General features: G+C 39.3%; 2 protein-coding genes across 3 annotated transcripts in view; both read left to right on the top strand.

The window, feature by feature from the left end:
• LOC117384681 (voltage-dependent R-type calcium channel subunit alpha-1E-like) overlaps nucleotides 1–14,664 on the top strand; it is a 76,306-nt gene extending 61,642 nt beyond the window's left edge. Inside the window, exons 32-47 of the mRNA XM_055228719.1 lie at nucleotides 890–970; nucleotides 1,212–1,331; nucleotides 2,226–2,291; nucleotides 2,361–2,452; nucleotides 4,227–4,401; nucleotides 4,548–4,675; nucleotides 6,378–6,474; nucleotides 6,553–6,658; nucleotides 6,727–6,834; nucleotides 8,521–8,621; nucleotides 9,333–9,439; nucleotides 10,353–10,452; nucleotides 11,719–11,820; nucleotides 12,720–12,855; nucleotides 12,953–13,095; nucleotides 13,938–14,664. Coding sequence (XP_055084694.1) covers nucleotides 890–970; nucleotides 1,212–1,331; nucleotides 2,226–2,291; nucleotides 2,361–2,452; nucleotides 4,227–4,401; nucleotides 4,548–4,675; nucleotides 6,378–6,474; nucleotides 6,553–6,658; nucleotides 6,727–6,834; nucleotides 8,521–8,621; nucleotides 9,333–9,439; nucleotides 10,353–10,452; nucleotides 11,719–11,820; nucleotides 12,720–12,855; nucleotides 12,953–13,095; nucleotides 13,938–14,423 — 2,148 coding nt within the window. The 3' untranslated portion in view covers nucleotides 14,424–14,664. The remainder of the gene's footprint in view (nucleotides 1–889; nucleotides 971–1,211; nucleotides 1,332–2,225; nucleotides 2,292–2,360; nucleotides 2,453–4,226; nucleotides 4,402–4,547; nucleotides 4,676–6,377; nucleotides 6,475–6,552; nucleotides 6,659–6,726; nucleotides 6,835–8,520; nucleotides 8,622–9,332; nucleotides 9,440–10,352; nucleotides 10,453–11,718; nucleotides 11,821–12,719; nucleotides 12,856–12,952; nucleotides 13,096–13,937) is intronic.
• Nucleotides 1–23,735, top strand: part of LOC117384684 (RING finger protein 11-like) — a 46,143-nt gene extending 22,408 nt beyond the window's left edge. Inside the window, exons 2-4 of one of the 2 annotated variants that reach the window (XM_055228725.1) lie at nucleotides 17,333–17,761; nucleotides 18,174–18,343; nucleotides 19,055–19,951. In XM_055228725.1, coding sequence (XP_055084700.1) covers nucleotides 17,639–17,761; nucleotides 18,174–18,343; nucleotides 19,055–19,226 — 465 coding nt within the window. In that variant the 5' untranslated portion in view covers nucleotides 17,333–17,638 and the 3' untranslated portion in view covers nucleotides 19,227–19,951. Of the gene's footprint in view, nucleotides 1–17,185; nucleotides 17,762–18,173; nucleotides 18,344–19,054 lie in introns of those variants that run through there. The other variant, XM_033981839.2, reaches the window with a different exon arrangement.

Genomic DNA, 23,735 nt, shown 5'->3' with positions numbered 1-23,735 from the left:
TCTAATGCTTTTACCTCCTCCAAAAGAGACCTGGAGTTGTTTTGTTTTGTTCGCACATGTTTGAGTAACACTTTATTATTAGTCTGTCTACATCTCCAAAGCTCAAAATGCTCTGTTCCACCTTGTGATGTCATGAAGTGGTAGTTTTCAAGTTAACAGCTCCTTTTACCTTTAGTTCAGTAGAGATTGGTTTGCCTGGGATCCAGAACACACACTTTTTCAATACTTTACGAAGATGTGAGTCTGGTCCCTGGTGAATCTTCCTGTTTTCAAATGGGTGTGATTGACAGGTGGATTAGCCAATCAGAGACACACATGGTCCGTCCATATTGGAAAAAATAAAAGGGAAAAAAATATCACGGGGGCAGAATCAATGAGAGAAGCCTAAACTGTGTTAATCTGAGGTGAGAGACATGTGATTTTATTTGTGACCAATGAGCTCCTTCGTTTCACATGTGTCACTGAAATTAACAGATCTGATTGGACGATCACGATTGACCGAGCTTGAGATGCGACGTAGAACGTGGACCAGACTGACATCAATCTGTATAAAAAATACAGAGAGAGATCAGTCTGGATTAGCAATTCCAGGGTTGAAATGATCCAAATGATTTTAGTGAATGTGTATGGAGTTTAAAAACGGAGCACTTCCTGTATTACCACATGATGACATCACAAGGTTGAACAGAGTGCTTTCAGTTTGAGAGAAGAGCTCAGCTTAAATATGCAGGTTTGTGTGTTAAACATGTGTGAATGAAACAAAACACAACTCCAGGTCTGTTTGTGATGAAGAAACAACATTAGAACAGAGATCAGAAAATAGTGTGATATGGGCCCTTTAAAGTCTTGTGTGTTGAGTAACTAAAGACATTCCATTCTCTTTTCACAGAACTACTTTCGAGATACTTGGAATATCTTCGATTTCATCACCGTACTTGGCAGCATCACAGAGATAGTGGTAGACTTACAGGTAACTACTGCGGAAACATTTGGTATTTTTGTTCACAGCATTTTGACACGTTTAGCCTCGTTTAGCGCCAACCCATTCTTCCTAAGTTAGCCCATGGATTAGTCTCACTACTGTTGGATTTGACCATCTGCCCGTGCCTGCTGTCTCGCGCACGGGCCCTGACGTTTGTTTTTGTTTTTTTTCGATCCCTTCTCGCCTTTTGCCACGCTCCCTAAACCGCTCGCGTGTGTGACTGGCCCAGTCTGTCAACACTATCAACATGAGCTTCCTGAAGCTCTTCCGAACGGCTCGTCTGATCAAGCTGCTGCGACAGGGCTACACCATACGGATCCTGCTCTGGACCTTTGTGCAGTCGTTCAAGGTAACCACAGTCTGAGTCATCGTTTGGGCTCCATTTATTTCACACTACACTTCATACATTGGACCTGCATCATTAAAGATGCATTATGGAAATTTTCTTGTGGAGGGTCTGCCACTTGCTTTATCCCGAATGTTCCACAGTACAGCAATAAATTAAGAAAGCCAAAGCAAGTTTATTTGTACAGCACAATTGGTCCACAAAGAAATTCAAAATGCTTTGCAGAATAAGAAAGACATTAAAATCACAATACAACAAATCAAAACATAAATAATCATCATAAAATCAACATTAAAACAGAAGAGGCAGAATAAAACCCTTTCAGTCACAGCAGATAAACAGAACAGTTTGGAGCCTGGACATTGTCAAAGTAGAGGCCAGCCTCACATCTTCAGGAAAACTGTTCCAGGTTTGAACTGCACAAAACTGAAACACTGATTCCCCATGTTTAGTCCTGACTCTGGACACCACCAGGAGGCCAGGAATAAACCAGGAATAAACTGGGACTAAACTGGGACTAAACCAGGGCTAAACCAGGACTAAACTAGAACTAAACCAGGACTAAACAGAGACTAAACAGGGACTAAACCAGGGCTAAACCAGGATTAAACTTGGACTAAACTAGGACTAAACTGGGACTAAACCAGGACTAAACTGGGACTAAACCGGGACTAAACCAGGACTAAACCAGGACTAAACAGGACTAAACCAAGACTAAACTGGGACTTAACCAGGAGGTGGGTCCCTGAGGTCCTCAAAGTGCGAAATTATTCATGTGGCACAAAGGTTACGGTTATATGGTCACAAGCTTGTGTTCGCTAACTGCTCCCTTTGACCCCATTTCCAGAAAACAACATAAATATCTTTGATAATGTGTAATTGACTTTTTCCCCACAGGCTCTTCCTTACGTCTGCCTCCTGATTGCAATGCTTTTCTTCATTTATGCCATCATTGGCATGCAGGTAATCATCCGGAACATCTGGCCTTTACATCTTAGTAGAACTCCATCACTAAAGTCAGTTATTCTGCAGGTGTTTGGGAACATCAAACTCAATGATGACAGTCACATCAACCAACACAACAACTTTAAGACGTTCTTCAGCGCCCTCATGCTGCTGTTCAGGTAAAACATGTCTCATTTTTTAATACGTTTTGGCTAGAGATGCACCAATCCAGATTTTTCATTTGTGTTAATGATACTGTGACTTTAAATGTTCTAAAATGGTGAGTGAGTTTTAAGTTGTGTTCTAGTGCTGTTACCTCCTCAAAAACAGACCTGGAGTTCTCCAAAGCTCAAAATGCTCTGTTCTGTTCTTGTGATGTCATGAAGCAGTAGTTTTCAAGTTAATCACTACTGTTCAGTAGAGTTGGCAATTCCAGGGCTGAAATGATCCAAATGATTTTAGAGAAGGTGTTTGGAGTTTAAAACACAGTGGAGCACTTCCTGTATTACCACATGATGACATCACAAGGTGGAACAGGTGTTGAGAGAAGAACTCAGCCTAAATATGCAGTGTTTGTGTGTTAAACATGTGTAAATGAAACAAAACACAACTCCAGGTCTGTTTGTGATGAGGGAGTGAGGAGGTGCCGTGTCCTGATGGGGGAGTGAGGAGGTGCTGTGTCCTGATGGGTAAGTAAGGAGGTGCTGTGTCCTGATGAGGGAGTGAGGAGGTGCTGTGTTCTGATGGGGGAGTGAGGAGGTGCTGTGTTCTGATGGGGGAGTGAGGAGGTGCTGTGTTCTGATGGGGGAGTGAGGAGGTGCTGTGTTCTGATGGGGGAGTGAGGAGGTGCTGTGTTCTGATGGGGGAGTGAGGAGGTGCTGTGTTCTGATGGGGGAGTGAGGAGGTGCTGTGTTCTGATGAGGGAGTGAGGAGGTGATGAGGAGGAGCCAGTGGAGGTGTAAATCATGGAGCCGATCCCCCTAGTTTTTCAGGGGCTTTTAGCTGTTTTCCTTCTCAAAAATGGAACACACTCCAAGAAAAAGCAAATCTCAATTTGATAATCAAATTGGTGTGAGCACCTGCTCATGTTTTTAATGTTTTATATGGATTTGTTTGTTTTGTTTGTAAAAGCCAAAGTTAAATCTGTCGGCTGGACAAAAAGTTGTGGGAGTAAAGATATTTGGCTGCTCGTCCAAGCCGCTTCTTCAGTTCTGGTCAGATTATTGCTGGAATGTTGGCCTTATATCTGTTTGAAGGAAGGAGCTAACTACACTTAAACTGTAAACAGCTTTTGTTTACAGTTTCAGACTAAATTGACCTGCATTCAGTCTTAATGGGCCTATTGGCTAGCTCTATTGTTCTCTTTGTTTCCTTTGTTGGCTTCGGGTCTGATGATGGGGTTATAGATGGGGATTTGATGATGTTTAAGGCCCCTATTCCTGTTCAAAGATGGATTGTCTTTCCTAACAAAAAATGCTTCTTTAACTCTCCTCTCAAACATTTCTTTTCTCTGGCTTAGATATGTACCTCACTATTATCAAAGGAGTGGTTAGTGTCTTTGAGATGGAGATGGACAGCAGACTGGCGTCTTGAGAAGCTCTCCCGACGATGTTGGTGCATTCACTTAGGTGTTTTGATGTTCAGTGTAATTAGCTCCTTCCTTCAAACAGATATAAGGCAGTGTTCAGCAGTAATCTGACCAGAACTGAAGAAGCGGCTTGGATGAGCAGCCAAACATCTTCACTCCTGCAACTTTTTGTCCAGTTGACAGATTTAACTTTGACTTTTACTCTGGATCAGACCTGGACGACTGAGAATTACACAGACATTTGTTTTTACATTTTAAACAGGGCGCACATGAAAAAGAGACTCTACATTTCCTCATTGGGTCCCCCTGTATAAATAAAGATACATTTTGTCTGTATTGTAACTGCGTTGTTTCTCTGGTTTCAGGAGTGCCACAGGGGAGTCGTGGCAGGAGATCATGCTGTCCTGTCTGTCTGGTCAGGAGTGTGAGCCGGACCCGTCCCTCGCCCCCTTCACTATGTCCCCAGACCACGAGGGCGGCTGTGGCACAGACTTTGCCTACTGCTACTTTGTTTCTTTTATATTCTTCAGTTCTTTTCTGGTAATTCATACTTTGATCACAGTGACTCACTCAGGTGGTGGTCCACCTGAGTGTGTGTGTGTGTATATATATATATACTGTTTGTTGTGTTTGTGATGATCTTTGTTGTGTTTGTGATGATCTCTTCTGTTTATTGTTCTATTCAGATGTTGAATCTCTTTGTGGCTGTGATCATGGATAACTTTGAGTACCTGACCCGGGACTCGTCCATCCTCGGGCCTCATCACCTCGACGAGTTTGTGCGGATATGGGGAGAGTACGACCGTTTGGCCTGGTACGACTTTACACACAAAATGATTCAGCCAACATAGATACACAGTAATGGTAGAAGTACTCAGTTCTGTTACTTAAGTAAAAGTACAGATACGAGAGCAAAAAATACTCAAGTAAAAACATTACATGAAAACATTTACTTAAGTAAAAGTATTGAAGTACTTGTTTAAAAATGTACTTAAAGTGTAAAAAGTAAAAGTATTTTGCAGATATTTTGAGGTATTATACGGCTTCAAATGTAGTAGTTTGTGCTGATTTTTGTTCAACAGAAACAATTGAATCAATTATTTTTTGATATGATAATTGTTTTGCCCAAATTCTGATGTTAAAAATAAACCCTCAGCCTTTTCAGCAGGTCTCACACAATAATAAAAAAAACTTTTTTTAAACTTTTCAGTTCAGTTCAAAAATGAGTAGAAAGTACAGATACTGCTCTCAAATGTACTTGAGTAAAAATAAAAAGTATCCATTTTAAAATGTACTCAAGTAAAGTACAGATACCAAAAATGTATACTTAAGTACAGTACTTTTGCTTTGTTACATTCCACCACTGTAGATAGATAATGAACTGACCAATGTAAACATGTTGTCTTTCCAAATCCCACATACAGATCCTAAGCTTGTGGTTAGAACTGTTTACTGTTTACTGTTTTAGAACTGTTTACTGCTGTCATGGTTCTGTTTTAATAACTGTATTTCATGACATATTTCATGCTGTCATTACTGAAAACGTAAAGGGCCCATATCACACTATTTTCTGACCTGTCCTAATGTTGTTTCCTCATCACAAACAGACCTGGAGTTGTGTTTTGTTTCATTCACACAATCCTTTAAGGACTGAGCGCACTATAGACCAGTATAGCTCGACTTTTATTCTTTTAGCCATAAAAATCATGTTAAAGGAAGTATCAGAATGTATTGCATTTTTTCACACAACTAACTCTATTTTGCATATCCGCATGACGCATTGATTAAGTGACTGGGAAAATCTTTGCAGCACCTGCGCTCAGATAAACCCTGCATATTTAGGCAGAGTTCTTCTCTCAAATTGAAAACACACTATTCCACCTTGTGATGTCATCATGTGGTAATACAGGAAGTGCTCCACTGTGTTTTTAAACTCCATACACCTTCAATAGATTCTAGATCGTTTGGATGATTTCAGCCCTGGAATATCCAAATATTACTGAACAAAAGGTAAAAGGAGGTGTAAAATTTAAAACTACATGACATCACAAGGTGGAAAAGAGCATTTTGAGCTTCAGCGATGTCATATTGCATAATATAGGACCTTTAAACTATCAAAATGAGGTCCTTAGATAAGGAGATATCAGTACAAAAGCAAGAACAAAGATAACAAAAACAAGGCTATTCGTTACAAAAGAGATTATTGTGAAAGTAGGTCATTATTATGATTTCTTTTATTTTTGTTGACAGTTCAAGTCTGTATTTTCATATTCTACACTGGTACAACCTGTTTAAACACAGCAGAGGGTTGTACTGTAGCCTGCCTAATTGCTACAGCACGCTTATTTGATTAGCCATGGAATACTGTTAGCATTTTATATTAAATAGCACAGAAAACGCAATATTGTTATTTTTTTTGTCAAAGATGCAGTGATGTTATTATCCAACAGACAGCAGTGGATGTGCATTAAAGCTTCTGTTACAATGCTACAAACGTGTTTCTCTCCTTCTCATAGTGGACGCATTCACTACACGGCTATGTACGAGATGCTAACACACATGTCACCTCCGCTGGGACTGGGCAAAAAATGTCCTGCCAAGATCGCCTATAAGGTAAGTTGTAACTGGCTTTTTGAATGTCACGAGTATAAACATTTTGAAATCTGATTGGCTGCGTCTTCGTCCAATCAGAGGCTGGTATTGATGAACATGCCTGTGGACGAGGACATGACAGTTCACTTCACCTCCACATTGATGTCCCTCATTCGCACCGCTCTCGATATTAAAATCGCCAGAGGTCAGTTGTCGGGTGAAATTTACTGTGGTTTTTCAAGCGAAAATGATTTTTTATTTATTTTTTTTAAGGTGGAGAGGATCGCATCGCTCTGGATTCTGAGCTGCAAAAGGAGATCAGTATTATCTGGCCCTACCTCCCTCAGAAGACCTTAGACCTGCTCGTGCCTATAAACAAAGGTGAAAGAATGGATCCTTTTAGAAATAGTAAACAGAAGTATTCAAAATCCAGAAAAGAGGCAGCTTTAGGCGAAAGTGAAATGACACTTAATGTAAAATCAAGGGAGAAATGAGGATTAACCAGAGAACATCACAAAATATAAAAAAAAAAAAGTGAGACATGTGAGTGATGTCAGAGCCTGGTTTAAAGACTTACTTACTTGTTTTATATTATTTCGCAGTTCCAGTTCACTTATGTAGCACATTTAAAACAACTTCAGCTACCCAAATATGATACATAGCAAAAGAACAATAAAACACCAAGAAATGCTGTCTAGTGTTAAATGCCAGGGAGGAGAGGTGGGTTTTCAGTCTCTTCTTAAACTGTGAGGATCTGACAGGCAGAGGGCGCTGTTCCATAGTCTGGGCCCTGACACAGAAAAGGCTCTGTCACTGCTGGTCTTGAGCCAGCTGACCTCTGACCTCAGGGCTGTAGGTGGAGTATAGAGCTGCAGTAATTCCCTCAGATAAAGAGGGCCCATAGAGTGCACACATTTAAACACTGTCAATCATAATATGAGATTATGATTGTCACTAAATGTTTTTAATGAGTGAAAAATACAGATTTTTAGGTTTTACTGGACAAATACTTAAAGAATATAAGAATATATTCAGATATATTCAGACAAATTACGATTCACCATAAATTATACTTATTGTGAAGCTCAAATGTTATTTTGAGGCTCGGAGATCATGCTTTTTTCCATCCTTATTTATGGAGAGGCTAACTGACTAGCCATGTCTATCCTGAAAATTCTTTCTTTCTTTAATCTTTATTTATCAGGGACCGTGTACAAATTCATTAATCTAACAAAAGAAGAGATGATTTGTACTAGATTTAGCTACTGCTGCTTTCCATGTGCAGTCCCTGGGCAGGTGAACACACATTAAAATACACATTTCATTACAATTATATTATAAGACAAACAGTTCATCATTGACATTAGCAGTAACATACAATAAATGTCCCCATGTCTAATACAGTATGTTTCCTAGAGGCAAAACCAATTTAAAATATGAGTAATGTGCAGGTTTTTACAGTGAAACAGAACATTACAAATTAAATCGATCGACCAAAATCTAAAATGTACTTCTTCAAGTAAAAGTATTCAGATCTACAGACAGTTTCAGAGTCTGATTGTTCTGATTGATCTGAGGGATTGTTGTTTATTTTTGCTCTAAAGACTTAAAACTGTTTGCATTTAGATAATTGAAAACATTATGGGCTTCTTGCCTTTAGAGATGCGCCAACAGTGAAAAATGTGCTGGATCGGATATCAACTTCCAGATATCGGTTCAATCGATATCCTGGTTGAAACTGATGTAATAACATTTTTTTACACATCATAGCCCAGAAAGTCTCAGAATGTTTGAACTTTTATTTATACAAAGTTGCTCAGCCGAGAAACTTGAGAGATAAAAAACAGCTACGTAACATATTTGGATCAGTTTTATTAAATTTTATTTTTGTTTAAAGGAAATAAAGCTGTTTTCAGTCTCTGCTGGATTTGTGCATTCCTGCTCCAGTCCTGTCCATTCTGGAATTTTGAACATTCTGGTGATGTGGCATTTTAAAGGGTCGACAAACAGGGAATATTTGAGTGTTTTGTTCATAGTGAAATAACTCTTCTAAATACTTTCACACAGACACTGACATGACTGTGGGGAAGATTTACGCTTCAATGATGATCATGGACTACTTCAAACAAAACAAGGCCAAGAAGCTCAGGCAGCAACTGGAAGCTCAGGTACTATGCTGTTCAAGAGTGTTTTTCTGAAACATTCATTGTGATTTGGCCGTTTCATTCCAGAGCTGTACTCAGGCCCGTTTACAGAAATTTGGGGGCCCGGGGCAAGAACCCTCACATGGGCTTCCCCTGTATTATAAATGAATAGGAATAGGAGGGTCCAAGACAACAGACCCCTTTGTCCTCCTCTGTGGTGCCTAAGATGAGACTTAAAACCAGGGGGGACAGGGCCTTCTCAGTGGCCGGCCCTAATCTCTGGGGAACCCTCACACTTACTCATACATGTACACACACACATGTCCCAATAGCCCCCACAGTGTTTTGAGTCTCGTCTTAAGACTGACTTTTATTCTCCTGTGTCTTTTTTCCTTTAAACCATTTTGTAGTTTTACATATTTTACTATTTGTCTGTGCAGCTAGGGGAGTTGGCGGAGGGGACAAAGGGGTCTCTTGTCTCGGACTCCAGGGTTTTAAGGCCTCAGAATTAGACCTTCTTCCTATTAATTTATATTAGAGGGCGCCCGTGTGAGGCTTCTTGCCCTGGGCCCCAAAATGTCTGTCAACAGACCTGTGTGCAGTTCTTAAGAAACAGTCATGTTTTCTAAAATGTGCTATATTAATGAAGTGATTTGGATTGAATTAAGGGAGCAGCACAAGTTGAAAGTTGAGTTCAAACGTAATATGACTTATGTGTTTTTATGTGCTGGTCAGAAGAGTAACCTGATGTTCAAACGCTTGGACGCTTCTGCTCTGCCTGAAGACATTCTATCCAACACACAGCCTCTGCCCATGATGGCCCACAGCGCCGGCTCCGCTTTGTGAGTTCTAAACTTATTTCCATGGTAGACAAGCACAATATAATTACAAAAGTATCAATATCACGATACTGACTGATGCAGTAATTGTTATTGCAACATACTCAATATATCAATGATGCCAAGGTTCTCCATCTGACAAAAATGCTCTTTTTTTTTAAATGAATGTGTTAATTAAAGATTAAAGAAAATTATAAGTCCAAAGTTACTCTTGATCAAGTCCTGATTTTGTCTGTTAACTTTTTTGTCAAAAAGTATATTTCAGTTCTTTACAGCCTTCATCAGTGGTGGAAGAAGTACTCTATTCTGTTACTTAAATAAAAGTACAGATACCAGAACAAAAAAATACTCACGTAAAAAGTAACACATGAAAAAAATGTTCTTAAGTAAAAGTATTAAAGTACCAGTTTAAAAATGTACTTAAAGAGTAAAAGTATTTCACACAGATTTTATAAAGCTTCAAATGTGGTGATTTTGATAAAGATTTGAGCTGAATTTTGTTCAACAGAAACGACTGAATCGATAATTTTTTCTCTGTTTTTATTTGTATATTTCTGTTTTGCTCAAATTCTGAATGTGTTAAAAATAAACTCTCCGTCTTTTCAGCAGGTCTCACATAATGATAAATAATACTTTTACTTTTCGGTCCTGTTCAAAAATGTAGTGGAGTAGAAAGTACAGATACTGCTCTCAAATGTACCGAAGTAAAAGTAAAGGGTACACACTGTAAAAAGTACAAATACATCACAGTTTTACTTTAGTACAGTACTTTACTACTTGTACTTCATTACGCTCTAGCACTGTCTATCATATATCGCGAAATGTTCTAATGTGGTGCCATGTGGCCCTATTCCGCAGCACTAATATAAACGAGCCTGTTTCTATGTTTATGTTTTCTACTGTTTTTCCCCTGCAGGACCAGAGGAGGCTTTGTGGCTCTGAGCCCCATCTCACCACAGGAGCTGTTTCTGCAGCCCATCAGCTCCGACATCGACTCCAGTCAACCAGACAATCTGGTAAACAACAAAACAACAAATATATGTTTATTTTTAACCCTGTTCCCAAACACTCACACGATATTGTTCTTAAATATTATTCCTATTTGACAGCGGGTTGTTGTTGAATCCTGATCTAACCTTAATTTTGTGCATTGTTCGACGTGTTGGTGTTGGACTCCTTCTGGCTCTTGTGTCGTCTGACTCTGTTGTAACTTTCTGTGGAGGTCATAATACGGTCTCTTGTTATGTTCTTTCTCTAGATTTAGACAAGAAAAATATTTTCCAAGCTCCTCAAACGGTCCAGAGTAGTGTTGTCACCATACCAACATCTCAAACTCAATTTTTGATGTTAAACATAGACTCGATACTCAATACTGATTTTGATACACGAATGATCATTTTAAAGGTCCTATGTTACACAAAATGGACTCTTTTGAGCTTCATCCATGTTCTAATGCTGTTACCTCCTCAAAAACAGACCTGGAGTTGGGTTTTGTTTCATTCACACATGTTTGAGTAACATTTTATTATTAGTCTGTCTACATCTCCAAACCTCAAAATGCTCTGTTCCACCTTGTGATGTCATGAAGTGGTAGTTTTCAAGTTGACAGCTCCTTTTACCTTTAGTTCAATAGAGATTAACAATTCCAGGGCTGACATCATCCAAATGGTTCTAGTGAAGGTGTATGGAGTTTAAAAACACAGTGGAGCACTTCCTGTATTACCTCATGACATCACAAGGTGGAACAGAGCTTTTTCAGTTTGAGAGAAGAACTCAGCCTAAATATGCAGGGTTTGTGTGTTAAACGTGTGTGAATGAAAGAAAACATAACTCCAGGTCTGTTTATAATGAGGAAACAACATTAGAACATAGATAGAAACAAATGTAATATGGGCCCTTTAAAAGCTTTTTACACAATATTGTCATTTTTAATAGTAAATAATAGTATTTGTTTATTATACCATGTGGTCTTACAGTAGTTCTGATAAAACTCAAGATAAACCTGTTCAAGAAAGGTCCACTTTGATCCAATTTAAGTGATTTTTTTCAGTATCGATTCCTGCTCAAATTAGCATCTAGTTTTGATACTAGTTTTAGTTTCACGATACTTCTGACAGCCCACATGTGTCGCATTTGTTGTGCTCGTCTTGTCCAAATGTGTCTCATTGAGGCTATCTTTTTGGGTTAATCGGGATAATGGCGTCTAAATGGTCAGGGGTGAGTTTGACATGGCATGGGGCGGCCCATGCGTCTCGATGCCCTCTCTTGTGTGTGTGTGCCAGGTGGTCCAGTGCACACAGGGCCTTGTGGTCCCTCTGGAGCTCCTGGGCAGGGGCCTGGGGTTACGAGCCGCGTCTATGCCACGGCTGGTGGTAGAGCTGCAGGTACACACTCAGATCTGAGTGGCCTCTGTCTGCATGGCTTCAGAATGCCTTGGTTCTAATGTGAAGACGTTTGAAGGGGGCTGCTTCGGACAGGACGTGTTGGAATGCTATGACTGCATTAGATATTTCAGAATGCTCTATATTGCAATGAAAGCATGAAAGGTTTTAAAGGAAATGGTTTGGTGCCTGTGCAAAGAGAGTGAGCCTATGGAAAAACAGCATGTCTACATTCATTCCCTTTAATTACTTTACCAAACTTTAAACAGTGAATGACTTTATTTTGCAAAATGTAAGGAATTAGCAAAGATTCTAAGGATTAATATGTAGATTTACACAGTGTCCATAAAGGCACTTGATAAGATATATTAATTAGATTTGTTCTGTTGTACTCAGTGGTACTAAAAGATTTTTAATGACATTGCATTTTTGTATGTCAGGCATTCTGTTGATTAAAGAGGTGTCCTTTTGAATAAACCCCTAAGAAATGGCTCCTCAAGAGAACGCATAATGTGTATCATGGTTTATTGAGACAAAATCAGATACACAGACTCAACAAAACTACAGAACAAAGTATGGAACAAGAATTGTATGGAGACAGAGACTGTTGGAAAGAGAAGTGGGCTGAGAACATCTGAGGAAAACATCGATCATTAAGAGAGGTGTATTAAATGAGGTAAAAGCTTTGGAAACCACTGAGTACAACAGAACAAGTTGGGTTAAGATATCTGATCAACTGCCTTTGTAATACTTTTTTTTTTACTTATAGAGAGACTTTATGGGCACAACTATGAAATATACAGTTACTTCCCCTTTAAATCAAAGTAAATGTAATAAAACCATGATTTTGTATGTGTGTTCCTGTTGCATTTGTTTGTTTGTGTTTACTTGACAAATCCCAGCCAGCGGAGGGCGCCAGCGAGTCCCTGAAGCGTTCTGTGTCAACTGTGGGCGACCAGCGGGTGAACGGGCTGTGGCAGGACGAGCCGAGTCCGGAGAGAGTGTACCGGCCCCGCCACAAGAGCTACAAGGCCGCTGGTCAGTGATGTCACTCCAGTCCGCCGTCCTCCGCTAAACACGCACCTGTTTATTCTATGTCACTGCCCTCATTTACTGTGTGTCACTGCTCCTCCAGTGTCCCGGTCCGAGCGGCAACACGCGGAGAGGGAGCGCCGACACCTGCTCTCTCCTGACAGGTCCCGCTGTAACTCCGCAGATAGGAGCCAGCAGCCGTCACGCTCCTCCAGTGTAGAGCGAGCCAACCCAGAGGACAAGCAGGTTAGAGCTGTACTCACTGCTCACAGAGAAGACAGGAAAGAGTGGGTTTGTCCCTCTCAGCTGCCATGAAAACATTACAATATGTATGAAATGAAGCAGGGATAAAACCACTGAACTTAAGGCTCCGTGTTGAGTAAATACCGAAGACTGTATAAATGGGCATAACTAACCTGCTAGCTGCCCCATTCCAAATAGGGAGTGAGCAGGGGCACGCTCCATCGACACTGGCTCCAATTCATTCCTACAACATTAGAAACTGTGTCCCCTCTCTCTATAACTGCTGCTGTCAGACTCGTCATTTTGGTCTTAAATGTTTGTATTAACCCACTTTACATGATCCTGTTTTTTTTTTTTATTTCACCATTGTGTCTGTAATCAAGATATGAACATTAATAACGGACAAATCATACGCCTTCTTCCCCAAGGTCACTCCTCCTAGCATCAGCAACAGGTTTGATTGACAGCGTTGCTAAGCGCTTGTTGCTAAACCAGCAGTGCAGGAAGGGACGTTACTTTCAACACCCTCACTCCGTATTGGTTCTTTGGTTGCTATGATACTCGCAGTAGGAATTCCAAATATGTAACTCTGCTCCAAATTGGCCCCTTTAACTGCCAGCGTCGATAAGCTTCATTTGACTGGAGCTGAACGCTGTGGGTGACGTCACACTCACTAAGTCCACTTCTTTATACAGGTAGTGGTAATTGGTAAATAAACTTTACCAAGTGATTTGTTGCTTTTTTATTCTTGTTTATGGAGATATTTTAACAGGGAAATGCTGTTGGTGGACAAAGGGTTGAATGACACACTTGTACTAAATATGAGCTGTTGTTTTGTTGCCCAGGGTAACAGCTCTGACAGCCCAGTGCCCTCCACATCAGAGTCCAGCACCCCCAGTGGTCGGAGGCCCATGTCGCGGCCGCACATCTCTTACTCTCCTCTGGCTAGCCGACCTCAGCCTGAAGACGAGGACGAGCCAGGCAGCCCGGAGACAATCAGGAGAGTCAAGTCCAAGAGGGAGTCTAAAGAGAGCAAAGGCGAGCGGAGGCGAAACCCCTCCCCCCCGCGCCGCTACCCCTCAGAGCCCTTCCTGGCATCTCAGGAGCAGGACGACGAGCAGAGCCCAGACCCCACCGGGCCCATAGAAACTCTGACGTTTGAGGCGGCCGTGGCCTGCAGCCTGGGCCGCTCCAACACCATCAACATAGGTGCGCGCTCTCGGACTGGCTGGCAGGTCCCCAACGGACACTTCCGAAAGCGCCTCGCCCAAACCACATCTGTGACAGGGTGTGACCCCCTCAGTGACACAGAGGAGGATGACAGGTGCTAGGGACTGAGGATATATGAGAAGACCCCCGAGGTGCCCCCCAAGATGCCTGTTATTAAGCAGTAATATTTATATGCTGGGTTTTACATGGCTCACACTGTATGGGCCTGTAGTGTTGAAGTGAGATGGAGACTGACAAAGTAACACTGTTTTATGTTGATATTAAAGATAGGATAATAAAACAGAGCGCCAAACTAGAAATTCAGTTTTTTATTCCTGCTTGTTTCAGGGAAAGCACATTTTATAAGTGCACACAATAAATGTTTACAACATTTAACTGAAACGGATTTAAGATATGTATAACTGATTTCATAGACAGACATGTGTCCAGCTCATGAGCTCTGCCAGTGTTTCTCAAATTTTACCCACCGAGTACCAACTTAGATCGTATTTGTCTTTCCGCATCCCACCAAATTTAAACCGGATCTGAGCCCAGATCGGATCTAAGACCCGACTGGATGAAAACTGGACCAGATCTAAACCCAGACCAGATCTAAGCCCAGACCAGATTGTATTGTATTATATTGCTTATATTTTATATTGTATTGTATTTTTCACCTGTTCAGGGACTACAGACGGAAACTAGCTTCGGCTATAATCTGATGCAAAGCATCTATTAATGTTTTTTTGCACACTGTCCCTTCAAATAAACTAATAAACTAAACTAATCTCAGGCCGGACCAGATCTAAGCCCAGACCAGATCTAAACCCGGATCAGATCTAAACCCGGACTAGATCAAAAACTGGACTGGCTCTAAGCCCGGATCAGATCTAAACCCGAACTAGATCAAAACCTGGACTGGTTCTAAACCTGGACCAGATCTATGCCTGGACTAGATTTAAGCCTGGATCAGATCTAAGCCCGTACCAGATGAGAGCTACATTAGGACTAAACATGGTCATACAATTAGACTAAACTGGATAAAGTCATTCTAAAGGATTATTAACCCAGAGTAGGACTAAAACATCACCACGTTTGTCTAAATAAAACACTCCAAACTGCAGTGGGACCTGTGTACCACCAGAGGCAACAGTGGTACATGCACCACCGTTTGAGAAACACTGATGCCATTATCTAAGTAAATAAAATGTTACATAACTTGACAAGTTTAAAATGTGCATCCTTAATGAATCCCCTACTTCCTGATAACGGTTCCTGACGTGTACTTGACGAAACAGAGTAATAATATTTATCTGTAGGAGACAAGGGGTCAGATTCTCATTTTTGTTGACTTTTTTTCTTTCTCAAGATGTTCTAAATGACTTGGTATTGCGATAAACAGTATTTTATCTGTAAGGTGTGTGAATATGTAACTACATTTTCTTATAAATAATTGTTTTGTAAATACATAATGATCATCTCATCATTTTCACTAAGCAAAGAACAAATCCAGCCACTTTCTGGAGATGAAGAAAACCAGATGATGTGGAACTAATAAAAAATATTCAAAAATGCTGGACTTTTTTACAGTGCAAATGAATGTGCAACTTAAGCAATTAAAGATTGTTTCCTTCACATTTTGCACCTTGTTTTAACAATAATGTTTAGAGTGAAGAAAGGATGTGGATTTTGTATTTGTTTTATTTTAAAATACAACTTAAACTTAAAAATGCAAAACCTTTACAGGTCCTGTATTACACAAAGCTGACTTTTTTGAGCTTTGAGCCATGTAATAACGCTATTCCCTCCTCAAAAACAGACCTGGAGTTGTGTTTTGTTTCATTCAGTCTACATCTCCATGTAGACACGTCTGTCTACATGGAGATATAGACAGACTAATAATAAAGTGTTACTCAAACACTTTATTATTAGTCTGTTACATCTCCAAACCTCAAAATGCTCTGTTCCACCTTAGTTCAGTAGAGAATGGTAATTCCAGGGCTGAAATTATCCAAATGAGTTCAAAAACACAGTGGAGCACTTCCTGTATTACCACATGATGACATCACAAGGTAGAACAGAGTGTTTTCAGTTTGAGACAAAACTCAGCCTAAATATGCAGGGTTTCTCTATTAAACATGTGTGAATAAAACAAAACACAACTTCAGGTCTGTTTGTGATGAGGAAACAACATTATAACGTAGTTTAGAAAATTTGGTAATATGGGTCCTTTAAACATAAAACTCACACTCTACATTCACACTTGTTTTCATCTTATATTAATTTCTATAAAGCTGAATCATTTGACTTTCAGAGCCACCAGCTGTGTAACTAATAGCAACAAGACATTTTTTGCTGTCCTCATTTTCAAACAGAATGACTGTAGAGAAACACAAGGAGAATACATTTACTATCACTCACCGTTACAAGACACAACAGTTTTTAACATTGGGGAAAATAACGCTTTAAAATAAAAGGGTATTTGAATGTTTATTTTAGGTTTGTGTTATTGTTTTAATTGCAAAAAGGCCAATTCTGTGAAATGTACCTAACCAAATACATGAGATTGTACCATAATTTCTTGGAATGCAAATAAATGGTGTTTTTATGTGTATCATAGATGTACATAATAAAGGTGTCATCAAAGGTGTTTTCGTGGTCATATTTCAGTTTTTTCATGTATTTATATAATTTACAAACCTTATATTACTTCTGTGAGTATAAGATGCTTAAAGTTGTATTTTCTAATCATTTTTATAACCTAATACTGAGCGTAGATTCATGTCGAGCACAAAAAAATAAATGGGCGGGTCTAAATATATAAACTGTAATCTGATTGGACGTTGATAAAGTTGTCAGCCAATCACCGTGCAGGTTTACGTGCGTATGTTGACGTCATTTCCTGATAACATGTCCTGCTGTTAAAGAAAGAGCTAACAGATGAGAACACACTTTATTTTTACAAACCTGCTGTAAATAGCGGGTTGTCGTTCGGTCTGATCTCTCTCATATCGTAGAGGAAAAAGCGCAGCTGCTGTTTAAAGAGCTGTTCAGTGACTTTGGTGATTAGAATTTTGGGATGAGCGATACTTGTCGAGGAAGTATCCCAGCTGGCTAGCAGACTTAGCTAGTTGTTAGCAAGGGAGTTCTTTGTTTTGTATTTCAGAGAACATGCACAGAAATTGTTGTTGACATTACTGAGGTGTATGATCGTTATGGACAGGAGACATCCGGCGACAGCAGCGTTGTAAAATCAGATATTAACGGAGTAGCTTGTGATACGTGGTCAAACTTTAGAAAGAACAGTTTCGGGTTCTCCGCTGGACAAAGGCAGACCATGGGAAACTGTCTCAAGTCTCCGACATCGGACGACATCTCTCTGCTCCATGAGTCCCAGTCGGACAGGGCCAGTTTTGGAGACGGGATCGACCCTGACCTAGAGCCACCTCCACCTTATCAGGTACAATATAAATATGTGTTTAGTGGATCAGCTCCTGTTTACAGTCCTCTGAAGCGCTGGTGTCAGGTTTCAGGACTAAAGTTTTCAGTAAAACCTTTCTCCTGAAGCTATTTTTAGTGACTTAATCAATTTGTCAACATATTCAGTTTAGAAGAGTTAGAAAAAATGGTAAAAACTGTCTTAAGTTAGTAAGTTATTTAAAATAAGTATATTTGATAAAACAACATGGTCTAAAACTTTAGGTTTTTGTGTTTGTAAACCGCACCAAATTGATACTCATTAGTGTTAGTAATAGCTCTGTAATAGGAGAACATTAAAGTGATATAACGCGGACGCTGCTGTTATGCTGTAACTGTTTGACCGAACCAGTCCTGTGAGGTGCTGCGGTTCATGTCTGTTGTTGTTGTCTCAGGAGCCAGCTCACATGCCGCTGTACCACCCCACGCCCAGTCAGACCCGCCTGGCCTCACAGCTGACGGAGGAGGAGCAGATCCGCATCGCTCAGCGCATCGGCCTCATCCAGCATCTCCCCAAAGGGGTCTTCGACGGAGGCCCAGACGGCTCGGAGAAGAAGATCAGAGAGTGAGTGGTTTGCACTTTTCACTGCACTTTGAGTATCACTTTAGCTCCATGCATACTATTTGTCTGACTGTCATCATCAAAAATGTTTGACAATCAGACTCAGAATAAGTTTTATTGCCTTTGTCAGTGAACAAAATTCACAAACAGGAACTTGCATTGTTGGGTGAAAATTTCCATTTTAGCAATCAGATAAATTTGGTAGTTTTCAGATTATCCTCTTAATCCTATAAGGCGCTGCCTGTTGGCATTCTCAGAATATGACTAATGCACCATTATGTTGTTATGTGTTCACTTAAGCAAAACATGACCAAGTTGTTTTTCTTGTTGCAAAGTATAGTGGTGGTGATAATTACATAATTACATTGTGTGTTTGTATGAGTATACAACACCAGACAAAGTTTGGACACAATCTCTTATTCAATCATTGTTTGTTTTTTTTTACTTATTTTTATTACTTTCTATATTTTATATACACACAGAAGACATCAAATATATGAAGCAGTAGATGAAAAGAAAAAAGTAAAATAACTCAACAAAGCAAAAGGTGGTTACTTTGAGGATTTGAATATCATTTTTATTTGTTTTTATATATTATTATTTATTATTTTACTTTTTTCATTGTATATAAACCATACACATGTGTATATACTTATAATATATAAAGAATATAACATGAAATCTATAATTTATTTTCTGTGTTCTGTTTGACAGGTGTGTGATCTGCATGCTGGACTTTGTCTATGGTGACCCCATCCGGTTCCTGCCCTGTATGCACATCTACCACATGGACTGTATAGACGACTGGCTCATGAGGTCCTTCACCTGCCCCTCCTGCATGGAGCCTGTGGATGCTGCCCTGCTCTCCACCTACGAGACCAACTGAATACACATTCCCCTTTCTCTGTTAGCTCCAATATGGCCGCTCCTCCCAAAACACAAGCCCCTATACTCCCCTTATCCTCTTGTACAGCGACAAAAGAGGAACAAAAATGTCTTTGCTGTTGTCTTGCACTTTCAAAAATGTTGGCCTTCTCTGCCCCTCATCTCCATTTTAAGAAATAATCATAAAAATAAGCTGGTCTTGCATTTAAAGTCCACTATTCGGTAAGAAAGTGCTTCCAGACAACTGTGCATGATTGTCAGTGTGTAGTTGTGAAATTGTGTTTGCAGTGAAGGGACATGAGTGTGAGAATGTACTGGAGGACTGTGGAACTGCCCACCCGAGCCGGCCTCAGGGGGGCGCCTCACACATCCCATAAACCACTTACATTCCCTGTTATGTGGCAGTTAGAAGGCTGTATGTTGATAGACGAGCTTCACAGTTGATCCCGTCTCCCGTCATGCCATTGGTGTGGAGAGTCGGATGTTTTTTGAAGATCACTACTTAAGGTACTTAGCTTTTGGTCTGGATATCCTTGTTAGCATTATTGTCCATGTTCACAGATGTTTTTGCTGGAGGTTTTGCTCTTTGTCAGTTACATTTATATATAACATAAAGAAATCAAAAGCCTAAGTAATGCATTATACAGAACAATATTGATATTAAAAACTAAATGCAAACAATATTTAAAATGCTATTCTCAAAACATAAACCTTTCTCTGGATTTCTTTTACTACATTTTTTTTCAGACCAAGTATTAGTTTGTTTTCATGCCTGATCGTTTCGACTTCTCACTGGCGGGATTCCTTTAAACCAGGATGAGGGGCCCTTTTTGCTCTCACAGACCTGAGATATTGACCTGAAGAAGTCTGACTGCAGATGGCACTGCCTTCCTGGTTCCAACCATAAACTGTACCTATATAAATGGACATAGCTAACCTGCTAGCCGTTGCATTTCAATCAGGAAGTGGTCATGGGTGCACTTCTGGCTCCATCGACTCTGGCTCTCACTTTACATTAGAAAATTGTGTCCCCTCTCTCTATAACTGCTGCTGTCAGACTCGTCATTTTGGCTTTAAATTGTTCGTATTAACCTGCTCTATGTGATCCTGGGGTTTTTATTTCGCTATTGTGTCTGTAAATGAAGATATGAACATTAATAACAGACAAATCAGCTGCCTTCTTTAACCGAGGTTGCTCCTGCTAGTGTTAGCAACAGGTCTGTTTGACAGCCTTACTAAGCTTAGAGAAGAGGCCTCACTCCGATTGGCTCTTCGATTGCACATCTACTTGCGGTTGGAATTCCAAATATGGAACTCTGCTCCAAATTGGCCGCTATAACTGCTAGCCTCGATGAGCTTCATTTGACTGGAGTCGAATGCTGTGGGTGATGTCACACTCACTTAGTCCACTTCTTTATACAGTCTATACCTCCACCATTAGAAAGACTGCGCTACAACCTGTTTAAATCAGCTGACCGGACACGTCACAGCTAACATCACATAACCACTCTGAGGTGCTAGTGAACTCCAAACTGTCAGGGATGAAAGCAAACTAAACCTTGGTCTGGAAAAATCTTGAAATGACTTATCAGGAGACCAGATGAACCTCGTTGGACTGTCTCTGGGTCCTCTGAGAGATAACGTCTGCTTATGTATGTGTCTGTAGCCCAAAGTCACATTCATTTTTGATCTGATGTAGTATAATGTGACATTATAGAGAATCGCATTGAAAAGACCACTGGTGTATTGACTTATGCAACCAAATCCTGTAGCCAAATTGTCTCTCAACATACAGTCATAACCATTTTGATCACTTCTAAACAGACGATTCACAAAAGAACTAAACAACGTCATACACTGAACTCGTTTATCGCAGTGACGAAATTACAATATTATGCACAGACAGAAGAAGGTAATTAACCCAAAGTTGAAGTTGAAGGTAAAAACCAGTGATGTTGCATGAATGTTTTTACTGAGCGCGTGTAAAGTCAGGACAAAGGGCTCATTCGTGCATGAGCAGGCTAACATTACAACGCTTGCACACTCTTTCAACTCATCCAGAAAATTGCACTTTACTCATAGGACAGTATCTAAAACAATATTAATATATGTACTTATAACCTTGCACTATTTAAACAATTTTTTTTTTCCTGAATTGCAAACATGGGACAGCTGATAGAACTTTGTCACTGTAAAAGAATTCTGGTGTTGTTATGAACATGCTCAAAAAGTCTATTGTAAATCAGTGGGACAGAGGCTTGATGCTTGTTTTGTTTTGTTTTGTGGTGTTCGCTCGTCCTAACTTTGGGCCGTATACATCTGACCAATCACAAGAAAGTAGTTTAGACTCACCAATATGTATTTTAGTATCTGGTTAGTTTTATTTATCTTTTATTTCTAGACGGAGAGCCCAGTGAGAAGACAGTCTCAATACAGACAAATACTAACAAAAGAACAAAATGATTCAGGTATATAAGTGTACGTGTGAACAGAATGTTGGCTTAGAGACTAGGTTGTACGAAATCATCTAAAAATATAGTTCACATTCATAGTAGTTGGGACAGAGATTGTCGGTCATAGTGAAACATCATCATATATACGCTACCAGTCAAAAGTTTGGACACACCCTCTCATTCGGTGCATTTTTTCATTATTTTTACTACTTTCTACACTTTATATACACACAGAAGACAACAAAAATATGAAGCAAGATATATGGAATTATGTAGTGTAGAAAAAAAGTTAAATAACTACAAAATATTTTTCGACAAAGCAAAGGGTGCAGACTTTGAGGATTTGAATATTTAAAAAAATGTAAAAAATGAATATTAAAATAAACTTTTTTCTCTCTGCTACATAATTCCATATATCTTACTTCATATATTTGGTGTCTTCTCTGTGTATATAAAGTGTAGAAAGTAGTAAAAATAAAGAAAAAACTGGTCCACTCAGACTTGGTGTTTTAAGTTTTACAGCTTAAAATCACAAAATAATTCATATTCTTTAGGACTTAGCGCGTTACAGGCCCTGAATTTCTCATTGTCTGTTTAAATCCACAACAAAAATCTGATCATGATCTGATTTCTGGAGTTACACAGTTCTATCTGATGTGTGCAATAAGCCTGTCACCAGAACACATTTTGAAGTTTGATATATCACTGAAGTAAATCTAGACAATAAACGATAATATTGAAACCCATTTACGCCACTGACACAAAAACCCAAGCGCAGATTTAAACCACAAAAACTATTCTAAATCTATAATATTTTTAAAAATCATGAGCTGCAAAAAATAAACAGTAAAATGAAACACTTTAGTCATTAGTTTGAGTCTGGAATGAGTCAGGCAAGTTAGGAATTCAACCTTTTTTACAACTTAAACCTCATCATATAGACAAAAATTAACCAAACATTTCCCAGTTGTGCAAAGAAAGAGTAACACGATAAAAATTTCCCCCAAAAAAATATAGTTCCAGCTTCATATATAGAACGAGAAGTTGATATAGTGATTATAGTAACAGGTCTTGTAAGTAATTTCCATCTGATTGTTCACATCTCTGCAGGTTTTGGCGAGAAAAATTATGCAAAAAAAGCTCAAAATAATTAGGCAAAAACAAAAGAGAAAAGGTTTAAGATGGAAAGAGAGACTTTGTCTTCCAAATACAAGTTACTCTCAAAACCCAATGTGAACCCAAATTTTAAATCACGATATATCGCTACAGAGAAATATCTCTATAAATGATAATATTGAAACTGATTTATGTCACTGATTAAGATTCAAATAATGCAAGATAATCCCAGTGAACTATTTTAAATAAACTGTTTCATTAAAAGACATGAGCGGCAGCAAATAAACCACAGAATGTACCAATAATTAGCCATAAAACAGACTAACTCAACTTTTTATTTTGTTTCTTAATTTATACAGGGTGACCCAATCATGGGCGCCCTGTTTAACATACAATACAAGCAGAAAAACAAAACTAACGAGTTAACAAGTCCGTATAAAATATTAAAAACAGGTGTGTGTGTAAACGTTTGTTACCAGAACCCTCCGCCGCTTAAATCTTATTAGATCGTATTAGAATAAAAACACCCCAAATCTCCCACTTTTGCAAAGAAAAGGAACTCATGAAAAATACTAAGGCCTAAAATATGTTGTTTCAGCTTTCAAATACTGAACGATAAGTCGATGTAATCATTATCGTGACAGACCAAGTAAACACACACCAAAACTTCAATCGAAATACTGCGTTTTCTGATTATTCTACTGATGTGATTTTTACTGGCCAGCGTTACGTTTTTTGTTTGGTTTTGATTTTGGTCAGTGTGTCTCATATCCACTGCACAACCCTCTGTCCCTTTGAATTCCAGTGTGTGAGGAACTCTATCTGTTTGTACTATTCCCACTGTTGTGTTAGTCATCTTAATGGTTTCTTATAGTCCCTGTTACGTTTCTTTTAGTTCCTTTCCTGAACCATTACAGAATAAAGCAGAAATGTACTACTGT

This window comes from Periophthalmus magnuspinnatus, chromosome 17 (assembly GCF_009829125.3).
Source record: "Periophthalmus magnuspinnatus isolate fPerMag1 chromosome 17, fPerMag1.2.pri, whole genome shotgun sequence".
Lineage (NCBI taxonomy): Eukaryota > Metazoa > Chordata > Actinopteri > Gobiiformes > Gobiidae > Periophthalmus > Periophthalmus magnuspinnatus.
Note: the sequence above shows the minus strand (reverse complement) of the source record. Positions and strands in the feature narration are given on the sequence as shown.